The sequence below is a fragment of the Diceros bicornis genome, chromosome 13, assembly GCF_020826845.1.
Source record: "Diceros bicornis minor isolate mBicDic1 chromosome 13, mDicBic1.mat.cur, whole genome shotgun sequence".
NCBI classification, from domain to species: domain Eukaryota; kingdom Metazoa; phylum Chordata; class Mammalia; order Perissodactyla; family Rhinocerotidae; genus Diceros; species Diceros bicornis.
Window position 1 is genome coordinate 16,076,699 of NC_080752.1, and position 18,530 is coordinate 16,095,228.

Below are 18,530 nucleotides of genomic sequence, written 5' to 3' on the forward strand. Positions count from 1 at the left end.
TTAATTGTGGTAAAAAAACATAACATAAAATTTACCATCTTAACCATTTTTAAGTGTACGTACACTATATGCACCTTGTTGTGTAACAGATCTCCAGAACTTTTTCATCTTGCAAAAGTGAAACTCTATATCCATTAAACACTCCCCTTTCACCACCCCCAGCCCCTGGTAACCACCATTCTACTTTCCCTTTCTAAGAGTTTGACCACTTTAGATACCTCATATAAGTGGAATCATGCAATATTTGTCTTTTTGTGACTGGCTTATTTCACTTAGCATAATGTCCTCAAGGTTCATCCACGTTGTAGCATGTGACAGAATTTCCTTCTTTTTTAAAGATGAATAATACTCCATTGTATGTATATACCACATTTTCTTTAACAATATTTTCCCTTAACTAAACACTCTGACAATCTAAACAATGAATCAGTTGGCCTAATCACATACCTACAACTGTAGGAAACATACAAATACAATCAAGAATGACTTTGTTTTTTGTTTTTGTGAGGAAGACCAGCCCTGTGCTAACATCTGCCAGTCCTCCTCTTTTTTTGCTGAGGAAGACTGGCCCTGGGCTAACATCCGTGCCCATCCTCCTCTACTTTATATGGGACGCCGCCACAGCATGGCATGCCAAGCAGTGCGTCGGTGCGCGCCCGGGATCTGAACCAGTGAACCCTGGGCCGCCACAGCGGAGCGCACGTATTTAACGGCTTGCGCAATCAGGCCGGACCCAAGAATGACTTTGTAACTGACATTTCCCAAGCTATGAGCTAATGCATACACTGTATCAAAAAGCAGAAATTCTTACCAAGAAAATAATACACAACACAGAAATTTCTAATCAGGAACAGGGACTCCACACAACTATGCTTAACTAGTAAGGGCAGAGATCTCCTAAAGCGCAGGAACTTGTACTGCTGTGGAAAAAAGAAAAACAGAATCAAATGACATCCAAACAGAGGTTTACTTCATTCTAAAGCAAGCACACAACTATTAACTGTCCACATATACAACATAATCATTCCATAAAAAGACAAACTTTACTCCAGAGGCAAAAAATCAACTATTTCTGCTATTAAAATATTTAATATTTACATTATACAACATCTCATTATACGAGATCCAAAGTGAGAAAATTAACAATATCAATCTACACTTGATACTAAAGACTATGGAGATAGAAAAAGTACAAAAAAACATAACAACAACAGGAGCTAACATTCTTTGGGTGCTTACCACGTACCAGATACTGTTCTAAGCACTTTACATACATTAATCAATTTAAATCTCAAAACAACCCTATGAAGGAGGTTCTATTATTATCCCCATCTTACAGATGGAAAAACCAGGGCATAGAGACGTTAAGTAACCTAACCAATGTTACCAGCCAGCAAAAAGAAAGCTGAGGTTTTAATCCAGGCAGGCTGACTTTAGAGCCTGCAATCTTAAAGATAATCTATACTGCCCCTACACTGAATTTTTTAAAATGCTGCTTGCAGAAAAATAGGAGGCAGTGAAGAAGACACTAGCCTAAGGATCAGAGACTTGAGTTCTAGTGCTTCCTCTTTCTGTACAACACTGAGCAAGTCACATCTCCTCTCAATCTAGCTATCTGTGAGATAAGAAGTCTAAACCAGCTAAGTAATTCTGTAGTGGGTACCTTCCAACTCAAACAATTTAAGAGAAAAGAATCAAATAAGAAAAAACATGAAATTTTTTTTCTGAAAAAACTACACTTGTTGTGAAACAAGGGTTGTTTGGCCTTCTCCAGTCCCTGCCCCCAAAATGCCAAAGGAAAAAATATTTTTAAATTATTGGAAAGAATCTAAAGAAACCTAACAAACCAAAGATGAATTTCTCAAATTCTGGTCTTCTTTTGTGCTTATATTAGAGCTGATCTTTCTTTAAGGAATTTCAAGAGCTCAAGAACAGCGAAGAACTACAGCACTTAGGTGGAGGTTCAGACCACGTCAGCCGATTCCTGCAGTGTCTAACAAAAAGTAGCCCATGGAAATACCTGGTCACTGACAGTACAGCTTCAAGTATCCTGGTTTACACAGATATTTTCAAAGTTCAAGATACGAAACTGCACTATTCTGTGTAGCCACTGGGTGCTACCACCTTCTCCCCTCGACCCCCCAGTAAAAAGGGCATAGTTTCTGTACTGTTCCTACTGCAGCTCTCACCTCAACCACTACTCAGAAGCCTCCAGAGAAGACAGGGAAGCAGGCAGACATTTCAGTAGGTATGCAGAGAATAGCTAATATACTTTCTTGCTCCCAAGCTGAAGTGTTTTTCAATTCCCTGTTGGGTTTCTTCCGTGATTTGGCTATGAGCTATCCTTTACTGAGTATTTACTGTGTAATTCTTATCTCATTTAATACTTTCAAACAGTCCTGTTGGCCTAGAGCTTGCCAAGCCCTGTCTTGGTGTGCCTCCATTTCTTTGTTCCCTACTCCACGCTAGCATTCTGCTTTTCCCTACCAGTCTGTCATTAAGAATTTGATAAGGACAACAAAAATGGTTTTAGTAGAGTAGGCAATTTAAAGGAAAAAACCTAATGGGCTAATGGCAAAGTGGTTAAAATTAGCAGATTTTTTTTAAAAGATTTCATTTTTCATATTGTTATATGAAAGGAGTAGTTACTGAATAACATGTACAATATAAAACTACTTATGGAAACCTCACCCCACAAAATATGTCATAGGTACTATATACGTAAACGTACAATAAGGGGTCTGGAAGAATACACACCAAACTGGTCCCAGTGGTTATCTCTGAGGCAAAGACTGAGACTGGCCACTGAACTGACATTTTATCTATAGTATTTGAATAACTTTTTTTTTTTGCTGAGAAAGATTCACCCTGAGTTAGTACCTGTTGCCAATCTTCCTCTTTTTTTGCTTGAGGAAGATTAGCCCTAAACTAACATCTGTGCCAATCTTCCTTTACTTTATACGTGGGTCACCGCCACAGCATGGCTGACGAGGGGGTCTACGCCCAGGATCCGAACCCACAAACCCAGGCTGCAGAAGCAGAGAGCGCCGAACTTGACCACTATGCCACAGGGCCGACCCCTGAATAACATTTTATAATGAAAATGTTACCACTATACTCTTAGGAAGTTGGCTGACAGGTAGCACCAAAGATGACGATGACGATGATAATAATGGTTATTATTGCTTGTAAAAAAAAAAAAAAAATTTTTTTTAAGGTCTAACTTTCTCTGGTCAGCTTGGCTGGTTAAAAAAAAAAAAAAGTAGGGGCTGGCCCGGTGGTGTAAGCGGTTAAGTGCGCACACTCCGCTGCGGTGGCCCGGGGTTCGCCGGTTCAGATCCCGGGCATGCACTGACACACCGCTTGGCAAGCCATGCTGTGGCGGCGTCCCACATAAAGTGGAGGAAGATGGGCACGGATGTTAGCCCAAGGCCAGTCTTCCTCAGCAAAAAAAAAAGAGGAGGATTGACAGATGTTAGCACAGGGCTGATCTCCTCACAAAAAAAAAAAAAAAAAAGTAAATGGCTACAGCCATCACACCACTTTGTGGATGCTCAGAAGAAGGAATGGGCCTGATTTCTCACAACAAGCTTGCGATGTCCTGACAATCAAATCCTGCTTCCTTTGAGCAACCTAAAACGTATAAGGGAAGGTCATACTCCGTGCACCATGCTCTTAGGGCTAATGAAAGAAAGCTAAGCTATAGTGTCCTCCCTCCCCCTCACTCTTCTGGGGAGGCAAATCTACCCAGCTACACAAACAAAGACAGTTACAAACTTGATAGATGAGAAACTATGGTCCCAGGCACAAAGATCCATCATTTCAACTACTCTTGCCAACATCCTTACCTCCCTTACTCCACTGTACCCACCCAACAAAACTGCTCTAACCATCCCCAGGCTGGAGAACAGCACCCAACTGGGCAGACCAAATGCCACTGTACACTCATGGTTATAAGAGACAACCTCAAAATATATTCTGGCCAAACAGCGAATGGCCAAATGTTAAAAATCAACATTCTGCCAAAGTTCAACCTGAAGCCAAAGCTGAATATTACCATCAGAGAATAAACTTCTGGGATATAAGAATAAATCTAAAATTTTATCAAAAGAAATTACAAAAAGTTTAGCAGTCAAATTTTACAAATGTGACATTACATGGTAGAGACACTAATTTACCAGCACTGTCATTACTGGACTGCTCCTCTGCTCACTCTATTGCACATTTGTGACCTTAAACAGATGGTTACTTTCAGCTGAGGTTCACAGAGGAGCAAGGTATTTGGGGGTATCTCATTCTTCTCTAACACTTTCTCTTCTTCCTTCTCGATATTCTTAATCATGTTTGACTCAAAAATGATTTACCATGGATATTTCTGTACAGGATTTTGGGGTTTTTCTCCTTTTGAAATTCTGAGGTGGCAGAGCTGACACTCTGCTTTTAATTCATCTCCACAAGATGTGAAGAATTTCTAAATGACTCTCTCCTCATACATCCACCAACTGCAGGGAGGGAGGGTCAGCTCCTTTTCCATTAGCACTACCTCCTGCAGTAGCTGTGTTTTCATCACCTTGTTCTCACGGATACAACAGGCATGTGAACACCGGAGTTAAACCAGGAGAACGCGAGGCCATCACACTCTCACACTTACACTCTCACGACACAGCACACATTTACACGTCCCTCCCTGCCCACCAGACTGGGTCCTCATGGGAAGGGGCTGGTTCTAAGAGTTTTGCTCCAAGGCCCAGTCCTCAGCCTGCCACAGAGAGGGAACGAAGTGAATAATAGCATAGTCAGGAAGAGCGGGAAAAGGCTGGGGCGCGCCTTGATGCCACAGGAGCAATCTCAACCGATCTTTCTCTCTCCTGCCAGAGGACGCAGTTCTGAGTTCCAGAGATGTCTCCTACCAGATTAGTAGATTTTTACAAACCTAACCAAAAGATAAACTATCCCACTCAAACCAGCTGAAACTGTTTTATTTGTTTATACACATCATGCCCTGTTCTGAAGAGGATTTGAGACAGTAATTGGCATATTCTATACTTACTTGCACATCCTAAAGCTCATGAGGTTCTTAGGCTCAAAAAGAAGCTGGCAGCTGCATAGAGGTACTTTGCATGAATGTCATCATCCTCCTCCCCCAGCCCTGCTAGGTCACAGCAACTGCCACTACCAAGCAGGGAGGGAAAGAATGGAGCACAGCAATATTCTGAGAGGGGCAGCAGGATGGGCACCTACGGCTCTCAAATATACGCTCAAGTCTATGAAGACAAATTTCTCCTCTCCAAATGGCACTTTGAGGATCTCAGTCCTAAATTATGCTGATCAAATCTTGCATTAATCAGATAAGGCCAGTTATATTTACACATACCAAGGCAATTTTAACTCTGCCAAATTCTGACAGAAGGTAATGCTCAAATGATCTCTTACCTGTATGATGGGAAATGGAAGATAGTTCATGTTGTTGATAAAATACAGGAGGCTATAGCTATAGCCCATAAACGCTCCAGCCAGCAGGAAAAAAAGGTGATACTCATTTAAGCAGGTCTGTGCAGCACGGCTCTCTAAACTGAGGGAAAAGTTAGGTTATTAATTCAACAGGCAGGGACACACATAAACATTCACTGAAGGCAAAACTTTGACTTAATCACTTAAGAAATGCCCCAAATTCTAACAAAATGGTTCATTTTAGGTTAAGTGTGGGCAAAAGATTAACAGAACCTTTTTCCGTGATGCATGAGAATCTGACCTTTAGTTAAGTCTCTAGCTCTGTTGCTCTGGAAATGTGACAAGGGTAGGAATGTCCCTGGGACAGTAAGCAGCGCTGCCTACAAGATGGTGCACCGCATGTGCACTGAGTGGGACTACTCTGCGCTTCCCTCCGGGCTGTCCCCTACAACTGGGCAATCCCTCATGGGGACCCTTCTCACTAAAGAAAATTTATCACATTAGGAAAAAAAACTGCCTTACATAATAGTAACTGAGGGACAAAAGGAAATCGAGTATTCAATAGTACTCACGAACACTGTTTTACTGTCAACAGAAAATAGAGAACTTAAGATTATTCCAGTAATGTTTTTTGATTTTTAAAGTCAGAATATCAACTTGAAATTTATATCAATGCCGTTTGTTCAAGAACTGTATACCTTTCAAAATTATAAAAGTACTCCACTGAGGAAGGTAGTTACAATTTTTAAAAAATTTTTTCTTCATTCTTCCCGTACTATCCTTCCTTCAAACTCCAACCTAAATGCCACCTCCTCCAGGAAGCCACATGTGGATCCTCCCTGGGAGATAAACTGCCACAGGTTTTATCTGCACATCTCACTTTCTTCCTATTACATCTGTTTCTCATACATTCCTATTTCTCTCCTATTACATACATTTGTATCCATGTCTTAATTCACCTACTGTTCTCAACTCTCAAGGAGCTTATAGTCTATGTGTGAATCACTCTCATAAATCCGATAGCATCTAGCACAGCACACTGCACAGAATAAATGGTTTAAAAAAACTGTTGAGGGGCCAGCCCGGCGGCGCAAGCTGTTAAGTGTGCGCGCTCCGCTATGCTGGCCCGGGGTTCGCCGGTTCGGATCCCGGGCGTGCACCGACGCACTGCCTGTGAAGCCATGCTGTGGTGGCGTCCCATATAAAGTGGAGGAAAATGGGCACGGATGTTAGCCCAGGGCCAGTCTTCCTCGGCAAAAAGAGAGGAGGATTGGCAGATGTTAGCACAGGGCTGATCTCCTCACAAAAAAATAAAGTAAAATAAAAAAAAAAAAACTGTTGAATTTAACAAACATAAAACATCAAAAATGTTTGATGGGGCCGGCCCCGTGGCTTAGTGGTTAGGTGCGTGCGCTCCGCTGCTGGCGGCCTGGGTTCGCATCCCGGGCGCGCACCTACGCACCGCTTCTCCGGGCATGCTGAGGCCGCATCCCACATACAGCAACTAGAAGGATGTGCAACTATGACATACAACTATCTACTGGGGCTTTGGGGAAAAAGAAATAAATAAATAAAATTATTAAAAAAAAAAATAAAAATGTTTGATGTATGTAAAAAAGCACCTTCTGTAGAAGTCTGGAAAGCAAAGAATATCCATAAACTATTAACCTGGGCCGGCCCCGTGGCTTAGCGGTTAAGTGCACGCGCTCCGCTGCTGGCGGCCCGGGTTCGGATCCTGGGCGCGCACTGACGCACCGCTTCTCCAGCCATGCTGAGGCCGGATCCCACATACAGCAACTAGAAGGATGTGTAGCTATGACATACAACTATCTACTGGGGCTTTGGGGGAAAAAAATAAATAAATAAAAAAACATAAACTACTAACCTATACAGGTCACCTTTGGCTTAGTAACTAAATAAGGTCTTAGAACTTAGAAAAACTTAGAAAAACTATATTTAACATTACCTCTCAGTACCAGTGCAGGGAACCACAAGAAAACTGTATCGACCTTTGCTTATCACTGCAGCACACCAAGCCATCATCATTCCCATGGCAGCATGAATAAATGAGTGCATGAGCTGCTGAGGATGAAGGATCTTCCCTATCAGTGCCAGTCGGGAGCAGGGAATGGAAGGCACCACTGCAAACAGAACACATTACTGTGGCTATATAATCTGCAGCATACAGAGTTAGAGGACTTCCACTATTCCCTTTCATCCTGCACATCTATGGACAGCTAATTTTTGACAAACGAGCCAAGAACACACAATGGAGAAAGGAAAGTCTCTTCAAAAAATGGTGTTGGGAAAACTAGACAGCCACATGCAAAAGAATGGAAGTAGACCATTATCTTACAACATACACAAAAATTAACTCAAAATGGATTAAAGACTTGAATGTATGTCCTGAAACCATACAACTTCTAGAAGAAAACATCCTGCACAAATACTCCAAAGGGCAGGAAGAAACCCAGAGCGAATGTAAAATACAGTACAGAAAAATTCTAAGTTAAAATAATTTGAAAAAAGATTGAATACGAAGAGATGCATACACACACACACACACACACACACACCCCACCCCAAAGAATCTAGAGATGAAGCCTAAGGATAGCATGATTAACATTTTTCAGTTCTTTCTAATTAAAATTTCCTGATAGCTCAAATAGTGCTTACCCTGGCACTCTCCTAAGTGCCATAAAAGAATAAATAATAATAATTTAAAAAAGATAGTGCTTGCCCTCCAGCAAGTTATTTTTATTTCGGCATTTGAAATGGTCAATATATAATCCATCTGTGAAAAATAAACCACAAACTAGGTAAATGATGACAACACTGAATACTAAAATAAATGCTTGTATGGGAATTTCTTTCTTTTTATTTTCCTGTGAGGAAGGTTAGCCCTGAGCTAACATCCAATGCCAATCCTCCTCTTTTTGCTGAGGAAGACTGGCTCTGGGCTAACATCCGTGCCCATCATCCTCTACTTTATATGGGATGCCACCACAGCATGGCTTGAACAAGCGGTGCGTCAGTGCGCGCCTAGGATTCCGACCTGCAAACCCCTGGCTGTTGAAGCAGAGCGCGCACACTTAGCTGCTGCGCCACCGGGCTGGCCCCGGGAATTTCTAATACCTCTCTGATACTCCAAAAGTTTTCTGGAAATGAACTGAGGGAGACAAGTGTGGGTGGAAGCTTAGGAATGTTGACCTTTGAAAACAGCTACCACAGGGTTCCCTGACCTATGCATTCTTCTTTTAATATACGCCAAGTGAAGAGATTGTGGGGAGGTGGAAAATTAGGTATGAAGGGAGAGGGCTCAGGTGCTTTACACTTTGGGGAAGAGGCTGCTATCACCTCTCCCTCCCCACCAGAAATGGCACTGAGGGCCTAGTAACTGTGCAACTTATAATCCTCTGAATATACCAAACCTTCTCATTTCACTAAGCCTTCTTAAACGCTATACCTTTTCCCTAGAACATCATTTTCCTTCTCTCTCTACTTAATACAACTCACCCTTCAAGGCTTGGTTTAAGCATTATCTCCTCCAGGAAGCTCCCCATGCAGGGTAAATGGTGCTCCTATAAACTCCCATACTATCCAGTATATTATAATTGAATATACTTGATGTTTACTGTCTGTCTCCCCATTAACTGTGATCCTCTGGGAAAAAAAGAGACTATAACATTTATTTCTTATCCCCACCCAACGCATGGCACATAGTAAACGCGTAAAGAATGCTTGTTGAAGGAATGAGCCAAAGTGACTAATGAAACTTTAAGAAGGACTAGCTGGAGAGCCCTAGACTGGCATCTACATTTAGATGACCCAGGTACATGGGGCCATGTGAGAGAACACGTGATATAAGCCAAGGAGTTTGTATACGGCCCGAACAGAAACAGAGATCCACCAGCGAGGAATGAGAAACAAGGAAAAGGGTATGTTTTAGAACATCCAGAGCAGGATTTGAAATTCTACACCATATCTAACAAGGAACTACTGAAAAGCTAAAAGGAGGAATGATACTATAACCAAAAGAAGAAGTGTCAGAAAAAGCTTCTTACTGTACTCTTAAGGACAGACTCAAGGAATCTGAAAAGGCAGGAAGAATAAGGAGAGAAACTGAGAAAAATAAAAAGCTCTGGAATCTAGCAGGTGATTCTCCCAAGGCAAAACATATAATATTGTAAATTTTAGGGGAAAATCACAGAATTATAGACTTTTATACTTGAAAAGGACCTTAGAAATCATCTGGTCCTGATGTCCTACCCTATAAAGGAGTTATTTTTATACTACATCTGCTGAATCACAACTTTAATACCAGCTCTGAACTATTAAAAGGTCTAAATTATTTTTTATTATGGCAAAATATACATCAAGTTTACCACAAGTATATTTTTGTGACATAAATACACTCACATTGTTGTACAACCATCACCACTATCCATCTCTAGACTTTTCCATCTTCTCCAACTGAAACTCTGTCCCCATTAAACAACAATTCCCCATCCCTCCTCCCCTCAACCCCTGGCAACCACCATTCTACTTTCTGTCTCTATGAATCTGACTACTCTAGGTACCTCATATATATAAGTGGAATCATACAATATTTGTCTTAAGAGCTCTAAATATTTTTTAAAAAGAGAAACTAGCATCCAAATATATTTTAAGGTGAGACATTTAAAGTACATGATTCTGTATATATTTTTTAAACTTTGACATAAAATACAGCCTCTTATACATACCCATATACAAAATGCTTTTAGTCTGCCCTTAGTAAAATAATTTCAGATGTTCTTAAGATGGTTAACATTCGAAAACTCACCTGTATAGAACTCCACATTGAAAATACTTATTACCACTATTACCACTGACAGCAGCAGGAAGTACAAGATTACATAGGAACTATATAGATCATTGAAAGAATCTAAAACATAAGAGAGATGAATTAGTAAGTTCATTCAGCCATGTAGTTACGTTCAGCATATTGCAAAAGAAAAAGGATCTGAACCACAACTATAATTTTAATTTTAAAAGTTATCTTTTCTTTAGAAATTTACTGATACATGCCGACAGGTCCTATCGGACATCAACACAAAAACTACGGTGTGAGTTATCTGGACCAAACTCTGGGTCTTTTAAAATTATAACAGAATTTCTTTTAGACAACACACATATTAACACCAGACAAAATACTACCATATGCAAATATATTTCATCATGTGAAACAGAAAGTACCATATTTAGTAATATACCAACAGCCTCTTTTTAAAATGTAAATATTTTTCAGATCTCTTCTTAATAAATGTAATTAGCCCCTACAGCAAAAAAAAGTAACATTTCTAGAAATACCATAATCCATAAATCATCAAAATGAGTTGAATTAAAAAACAAAAAAAATGATATCCCTGTGAAATACTAATACGTTCACATTTTAAAGTAGTTCAACAATTAATATGCCATTTCAAAAATATGGCAAAGTTTGGGCCAGCCCGGTGGTGCAGTGGTTAGGTGCATGCGCTCCACATCAGCAGCCCGGGGTTTGCAGGTTCGGATCCTGGGCGTGCAGTGACGCACCACTTGTCAAGCCGTGCTGTGGTGGTGTCTCATATAAAGTAGAGGAAGATAGGCACGGATGTTAGACAAGAGCCAATCTTCCTCAGTAAAAAACAGGAGGATTGGCATCGATGTTAGCTCAGGGATGATCTTCCTCACACACACACACAAAAAAATATGGCAAAGTTTAAAATATGTATATATTACGCATAAAAATAAGAACAAGAGAAATAAAAACAAGGACATACGTTTGCTGAACAGACTAAGACAAAATGAAACCAATGATTTTTAAAAGTATAATTCATTGACCAAATTTAATGAAAAATATTTATTAAGCATCCACAACTAAACTCAAGCATTATACTGAGCTAAAAAGATGAAAGAACTGATTCATGTGACTAGAAATAAGCAAGGAAAGAGTACAATTTCTCTGAAAAGACTTGGTAAAGCAAAAGTTGAAGACGACAAGTAACATTTGATGAGAAAAATGGCACTAATCAAACTCAATTTGGGAGAAAGTGTTATTAGGATTAAAGAACCCTGGGCCATGAACTGGCAAGTTCTGAACAATTGGTAATGGCTGTAGATTATAATACCGAATTTTCTGAGGTTGCGACTGGACAGCCAAGATCACTGAGTGATGCAGACTCAGGCAAGGTGGTTACCAAAATACCTGCCATGGCTGCTCTGGCTTAGGGCTACTGTCACCTGACCTGTGGGACCCACCCAGGAAGTGACTGTCATGTTTCAACAGCAAACTGAACATGACTCTCATTCTTGAGCAGCAGAAGCTCCCACGGCCACAACGTAAAGCTTCAACTCTGAACATTGGCATTTTCTTCTGAAAAAGTAACAACACATTTCCTACTTTCCAAAGCAAAAAAATTTATTGTTATTATTGTTGGAAGGGAAATAAGAATTTCAAGAGTATTTGTGCTTCTTAGTCTTAGGCAAGACTTTAAAGATTTCAAAACCTATTTTGGCAATTTTTCTCCTTTTTTATTTTTTAATTCTAGTGTGGGCATACTAGAAACACACAGGCTTTGAAGTCAGAGACCAATGATCAAACCCTAGCTCAGTTACTCATTAGCTGCGTGTCTCTGCACAGACGTATCATCCAAGTCCCCGGTTCCTCATTTATAAAGTAGGGATAATACCTCTTTATTATGCAGTTATAAGAAGGATAAGAGGTAATACTAGCATGGTGTCTGGCACACAGTAGATAGCAATAATTGGCAGCTATTATTAATTAACATAAAATAGTTATATTTTAATGAAGTTAGTAATTTTATTTTGTCTCCAAGGATCCTGAAAAACATTTAGCCTGCTCCAATCTTTTCTTCCTCATCAATCTTTGCATTTAATTCTATGTTCCTTCGTCTTTAACTCTTTCCTCCTTTTCTCTCTTCTCATCTTTCCTTCTTCTTAGCCACAATATAGAAATGAAGTCTTCTTCATTTTAGACAGGTTTTTTAAAGAGATATATGTCATATTTTCTAGCCACAATTTTTTTGTGTGTGTGAGGAAGATTAGCACTGAGCTAACATCTGATGCCAATCCTCCTCTTTTTGCTGAGGAAGATTGGCCCTGAGCTAACATCCGTGCCCATCTTCCTCTACTTTATATGGGACGCTGCCACAGCATGGCTCTACAAGCAGTGCGTCGGTGCGTGCCCAGGATCTGAACCTGCAAACCCCGGGCCGCTGCAGCACAGAGAGCGCACTTAACTGCCTGCGCCTCTGGGCCGGCCCCAAGACACAATTTTTAAACAGATAAAAGGCCGAGTTCTCTTCCTTAAAAAGACAATCTCAATAAAACTGTCAAAAACAAAAGACAAACAAAAATTAAGTTTTAATTTATAGGGTCTCCTAATGATCTTTTTGTTCATGTGATAATACACAGTCTCTGACAGGTTTACTAATCTTCTTATATAATGAAAAGGTGGTTTATGTTAGGAAGGGAATACCTTAAGACTACCTCAAAGCGAAGGTTTTGCTATGTCAATACAGGCAGTAACTAAAAATGAATTATTTGAAACATAATGCAATTTTTACACTGAGAAGTAGGTCCTGTAAATCTGTTTTTCCCAAACTGAATATCACTTACCAGAAAGCCACTGTATAGGATGAAATAAATCAACGCTGCTGAAGATGATAAACACTGTGGTACAGACGGGCAGAAGCAGCACTGAGCAGACAATACTTGCAACTATCCTCCAGCCCAAAACCTGTAATTAAACAAACAAAATCCCTCAACCATGAAGTCAAACTATTTCAGTTATGCAAATCGTATCTTTTCATACAGATGTTCATCACTAATATTTACACCCAGGTCACAGTTCATGCAGCTATATATAAACCCCAATGGTTACTACTATTGATAACATCATATGCCACTACAGAATCTTGTAATTATCAGTGAACTGATGCTTGTGTTAGTCCCAAGTCAGGTGCCACATTAAATATCACACTTTGGGAGAGGGAGAGGGTGTTATTTAGTTTTACAACTATATTTTACAGCAACTTCTACTTGTCTCTCTAGGTTTAACTGATAGACACATCAATATCGGACAGCTGTACACGTTTTATCGGAACCATCTGTATATCGTAACTGTGTTTACAATTATTAGATACCCACTCCTTTTTGGGCAACTACTGCATCATATTCGTGTCTGAATCACCAGTGCCTACCATACAAGAGGCACATGATTTACTGTTGCAAGTGAATACAAGAAAAGATACTGAGGGGTTTTAAGCATGAAAGTGACAAATGGATTTATGTTTTGGAATGTGAAACACCCTTGTGTTTGTAAGATGGCTGTGATGAAGATGGATCAGAAAGGACAAAACTCAGACAGGAAACAGTTAGAAGGCAGTCCACCAAGACTGCCCAAGACAAAGATTACAATCAGCGTCTGAGGGAAGGCAGTGACAATGGGTAAGGAAAAAAAACTGCAGCCACGTTTCTAAAGCACAATCTACAGGATACTGGTGATTGATAAGGTAGATGCTAAAGAACAGGTAAGACTTAAGGACTCAAAAATTTTTAGCTTGGGATACAGGGTAGATGGCAGTGCCGCTGGGGTACCCTACTATTTCTCTTTGCCCTCCACAGGATGGAGGCAGAACTGTGGATTCAACTTCAACAGGAAGTCTCCTCATCTCTGCCCCACAGTGCATACACTCCTCTAACTTACCAAGAATACCTGCCCTGCTTACGCAGTCCCCAACCCCAGCCTCTGCGAAGGCCAGGCCACCTTCTTTCCAATTCTGGACATTCCTTCCCACGTCTTATCCCAGTAATGAACAAGTTATTTATTTTGCGCCCACTAGGCACACCACCCTTACATAAAACTCTTCCACATTCCCTACCGCAGTTCCCATGCAGGTCACCCTCCCAGTCGGCCCAGCTTCCACTCCGGATTCCTCTCGCATCCTATAATATGACAAGTCTGCACTAGGACGCCCCGCACGCACACACCCCCTAAGCAGCTTTCCCTAGCACGCCCCTCCACCCCGTAATCAGCTTCCACTCAGGACACGTCCCCCCCCCCACAACTCCGTACTCAGTCCCTCAGGTCGCCCCCTTCCCACGCGCTCCCCACGCTCCCCTCGAGCCGCCTCACGCGCACGCGCCGTCAGCACCCGCCAGCCCAGCCCGACCTCAGCAGCAGCCGAGCGAGCGCCAGAGCGCGCGCAGCACTCACCCGCCACAGAATATCCCGCGACCCGCCAGCGCAGGGCCCACTCGCAGCCGTGGCCATGGTGATGGTGGCCCCTACTGTGAGAGATGCAGGAGACGAAGAGGCCGCCCGCCACCGCAGTTCAAAGGGAGAAAGGCCCCAGGAGGACCCCGGTGGGACTGCCTCAAACGCTGCCTGAGCGAAGCCCGGCCCACGCCCCAACCCATCCCTTTGAGGCTTCGTCCGGACAGGCCCAACGGGCCAGAACTGCCCCGTAGACACGTGCCCCCAAGGGAGCTGGGACTCCAGGACCCGCCCTCTGGAGTCCAAAAGGTCTCTCCGAAGCAGCGTCCGGCGGGGCGCCAGAAACTGAGGGCGGCGCTGCATGCTGGGAACTGTAGTTTTGGCCCTCTGGGAGCGAGAAGGAGCGTTGCATTCTGGGACTCGGAGTTCCAGAGTACGGCATGCTGGGAAGTGTTCCAGGAGGTGCCGTGTAGGGTGCTGGGAATCGTAGTCTTTATAAAGCCGGTACTGGCTGCAGTGAACAGAATACTGCTGTTAGAAAGATCTGGCAAAATGATTTGCCCTCATTTTTCCTGATTTTAGTTTATCGACCGCTTGAAAGTGAAATTGAAGGATGCTGTGGGCCTCTTCACAAAACTAGGCACTAATTTCACTGAAATGGAAAAATCTGTTTCCTTAGAGGTGCATTTGGTTTGTAAGATCTAGTTTCCAGTTCCAGCCCTGCCACTTGCTAAGTGGAATCTCTTGACTCTCTCTGAGCCTCCATTTCTTTATGTATAAAAAAAAAGCTAGGGGCTGGCCAGGTGGCGTAGTGGTTAAGTTTGCACGCTCTGCTTCGGTGGCTCGGGGTTTGCAGGTTCGGATCCTGGGCATGGACCGACACATTGCTTTTCAAGGCATGCTGTGGTGGCGTCCCATAAAAAGTAGAGGAAAATGGGCACGGATGTTAGCCCAGGGCCAATCTTCCTCAGCAAAAAGAGGAGGATTGGCAACAGATGTTAGCTCAGGGCTAATATTCCTCACACACACAAAAAAAGGATAAAAATAAAGATGGCATCCAGTGATGTGAACATGGAATAAAATACTATACAAATACTGGTTGTCATTATTTCCTGCCAGTGAGGAAAAAGGCTTTTCACCAACCCGAGTCCCACTTAATGAAGTCTTCTGATTGCATTATGACTCAGTGAGATCCCTGAAGGCATACTGCTAACACCTTTTAATACCCAATTACACAGTCAACATTCCGTAGTCTAGAAAGACAGAGAGGTCCAGTGATTTACTGACTCTGAAGGAACTCATAATCTAGTGAGGGAAACTGAGATCACACATATTGCTCTGCAATGTTTGCTAATGATGGTTTCCTGAGTTGCTTTAAGATTATATCATATTCACTTCCAAAAACATGTTAATATCAACCACGTCTGAAGCACTGCGGGACAAACAGAATACAAAGGTAGATCGAGTCTCTGCCACGAAGAAACCTTCCATCTGGTGGTGGAGAAAGATTATAAAAAGTCATTCTAAATGAGAGTCCATAAACACACCTCAGGTTACTTGCAATCAGATCACTTTGTTTAATTCCTTTGGTAGAGACTACTTGTTGTCTGCCCCAGTATCTATTGTCTCCTTCTTTCTTAGTAATAGAACCCCCAATTTTCAACTGGGCATGTGGCTACATTTCCCAGTCTCTCTCGCAGCTAGGTGATAGCAGGTGACTGAATTCAGACTAATAAAATATAATCCAAGTATTGCATGGTAGCTTCCCAGACACCCCCCCTTAAAGAGAGCTAGTGCCTCTTCTTTGCCTGTTCTTGATCCCTTCCTTCATCCAGCTGCAGGGAAAGTGTGCACCATACATATGCTCTAGCACCATATTGGACCACAGGAAACAGGGTCACATGCTAGGCAAAATCAAGTACTGAGCTAAAAGGAGACTTGACTACCTGGAGCAACCATACCAGTCCTGAGCTACCTACCTTTACCTCGTGACTTCATTTACACAAGAGAGACAATTATTCATTATTTAAGCCACTTCTATTTTTATAGTACTTACCGCAATGTGAAACCATCTTGTGTAATTACTCATTTGTTGTCTGTCTTCCCCCAAGTATACAAGCTTCACAAGGGCAGGGGCTTTGTCTGTCTTGTTTATCACTGTTTCCAAAATGCCCTTAACATTAGTAGGTAGTCAATAACTGCTTGTTAAATGAACAAAAGAATGAATAAATGGAAGAAAGTAATTGCATCAGACAGTGTCTATTTGGGACAACAAACTTTGTTATCTAAATCAACAGGGATTTAATGTAGAAAATTGATAACAAAAGTATTGGAAGAGCTGAAAGAGCATAGGGGAGAAAGAGCAGGGTTGTAGTAGCAAAAGGTTGGGTAATTGTAGTATTACCCAAATATCGGGGAGACGTTACTTCTTCAGCATTAGGGCCCATGAGCCCACAGGTGATGCTGAGCTGTGGCAGGTAGTGCGGCTGCTGCTGTTAGAACCACACCATTGCTGCTGAGCAGGAACTGGGGAGCTTGTACCCTGTAGCTGTGGAAACCACCACAAGCGCCCACAACCATCTGCAGTTGCTCTCTGAGCCTTAGTTTCTTCATCAGTAATAAAACGATCTTGCAAGATGCTGCACTGAATGAGATTCCACTTGTAAACGTGAGTGTGAATGCCTGCTCTGCCACTTACGAACTGTAGGATCTTGGGAAAGTCACTTTGTCTTTCTAAGCTTATGTAAAAGGCATCCCTATAGACAATGAAAGCATGCTAGAAAGACATGTGCACTAAATAGATGAAACTATAAACTAATCCTTCAAAAAGGAATAAAATAAATTAAGAAAATAATACAAAATATGAAAGAACAATACTAATTAGTACTAGAAAAACTCAGAAATTGTGTGATAGAACTCCAGGAAGAAATAGAAATAAAGAAAAAATCAGGGCAACCCGGTGGCGTAGTCGTTAAGTTCACACACTCTACTTCGGCAGCCCGAGGTTCACAGGTTTGGATCCCAGGTGCCGACCTACACACTACTCATCAAGCCATGCTGTGGTGGTGTCCCACATACAAAGTGGAGGAAGATTGGCACAGATATCAGCTCAGGGACAATCTGCCTCAAGCAAAAAGAGGAAGATTGGCAACAGATGTTAGCTCAGGGCCAATCTTCCTCCCCCCCTGCCCAAAAAAAAGAAAAAGAAAAAGAAAAAATCATTCCAAAATGAAGGTTGAACTAGAACGAACTGAAGAGCAAAGAAACAACAGTAATGCCATAACAAAGGACTTTTTTTTGAATCAAAAAGGAATACAGAAAGAACTTGTTTTAAAAGCAATAAATAGGGGCCGGCCCTGTGGCTTAGCGGTTAAGTGCGCGCGCTCCGCTGCTGGCAGCCCGGGTTCAGATCCCGGGTGCACACTGATGCACCGCTTCTCTGGCCATGCTGAGGCTGCATCCCACATACAGCAACTAGAAGGATGTGCAACTATGACATACAACTATCTACTGGGGCTTTGGGGAAAAAAATAAATAAATAAATAAAATTTTAAAAAAAAGGCGATAAATAGAGAAGATAGGCAAAGAAGATCTAACATATGAATAACGGGAGCCCCTGAAGAACCTGGACTCCCATTTTAAACCACCACTCTTTCCCAACAAGGTACAGGGATGTGGGAAGTACTTTTTCTCAAATTGTCCTAATATTTTTTTTTTTATAATTTTGTTTATTTATTTTTCCCTCAAAGCCCCAGTAGATAGTTGTATGTCATAGTTGCACATCCTTCTAGTTGCTGTATGTGGGACGCAGCCTCAG

At 41.7% G+C, this 18,530-nt stretch overlaps 1 protein-coding gene across 3 annotated transcripts in view; it reads right to left on the reverse strand.

Moving 5' to 3' along the window:
- Positions 1 to 14,999, reverse strand: part of NDC1 (NDC1 transmembrane nucleoporin) — a 50,193-nt gene extending 35,194 nt beyond the window's left edge. Inside the window, exons 1-6 of one of the 3 annotated variants that reach the window (XM_058552464.1) lie at positions 14,714 to 14,996; positions 13,114 to 13,234; positions 10,277 to 10,378; positions 7,418 to 7,592; positions 5,434 to 5,572; positions 812 to 917 (exon numbers count right to left, since the gene is read on the reverse strand). In XM_058552464.1, the coding sequence (XP_058408447.1) occupies positions 812 to 917; positions 5,434 to 5,572; positions 7,418 to 7,592; positions 10,277 to 10,378; positions 13,114 to 13,234; positions 14,714 to 14,770 (700 nt within the window). In that variant the 5' untranslated portion in view covers positions 14,771 to 14,996. Of the gene's footprint in view, positions 1 to 811; positions 921 to 5,433; positions 5,573 to 7,417; positions 7,593 to 10,276; positions 10,379 to 13,113; positions 13,235 to 14,713 lie in introns of all 3 variants that reach the window. The other 2 variants (XM_058552463.1, XM_058552465.1) reach the window with 2 other exon arrangements.
- Between the last annotated feature and the right edge of the window lie 3,531 nt (positions 15,000 to 18,530).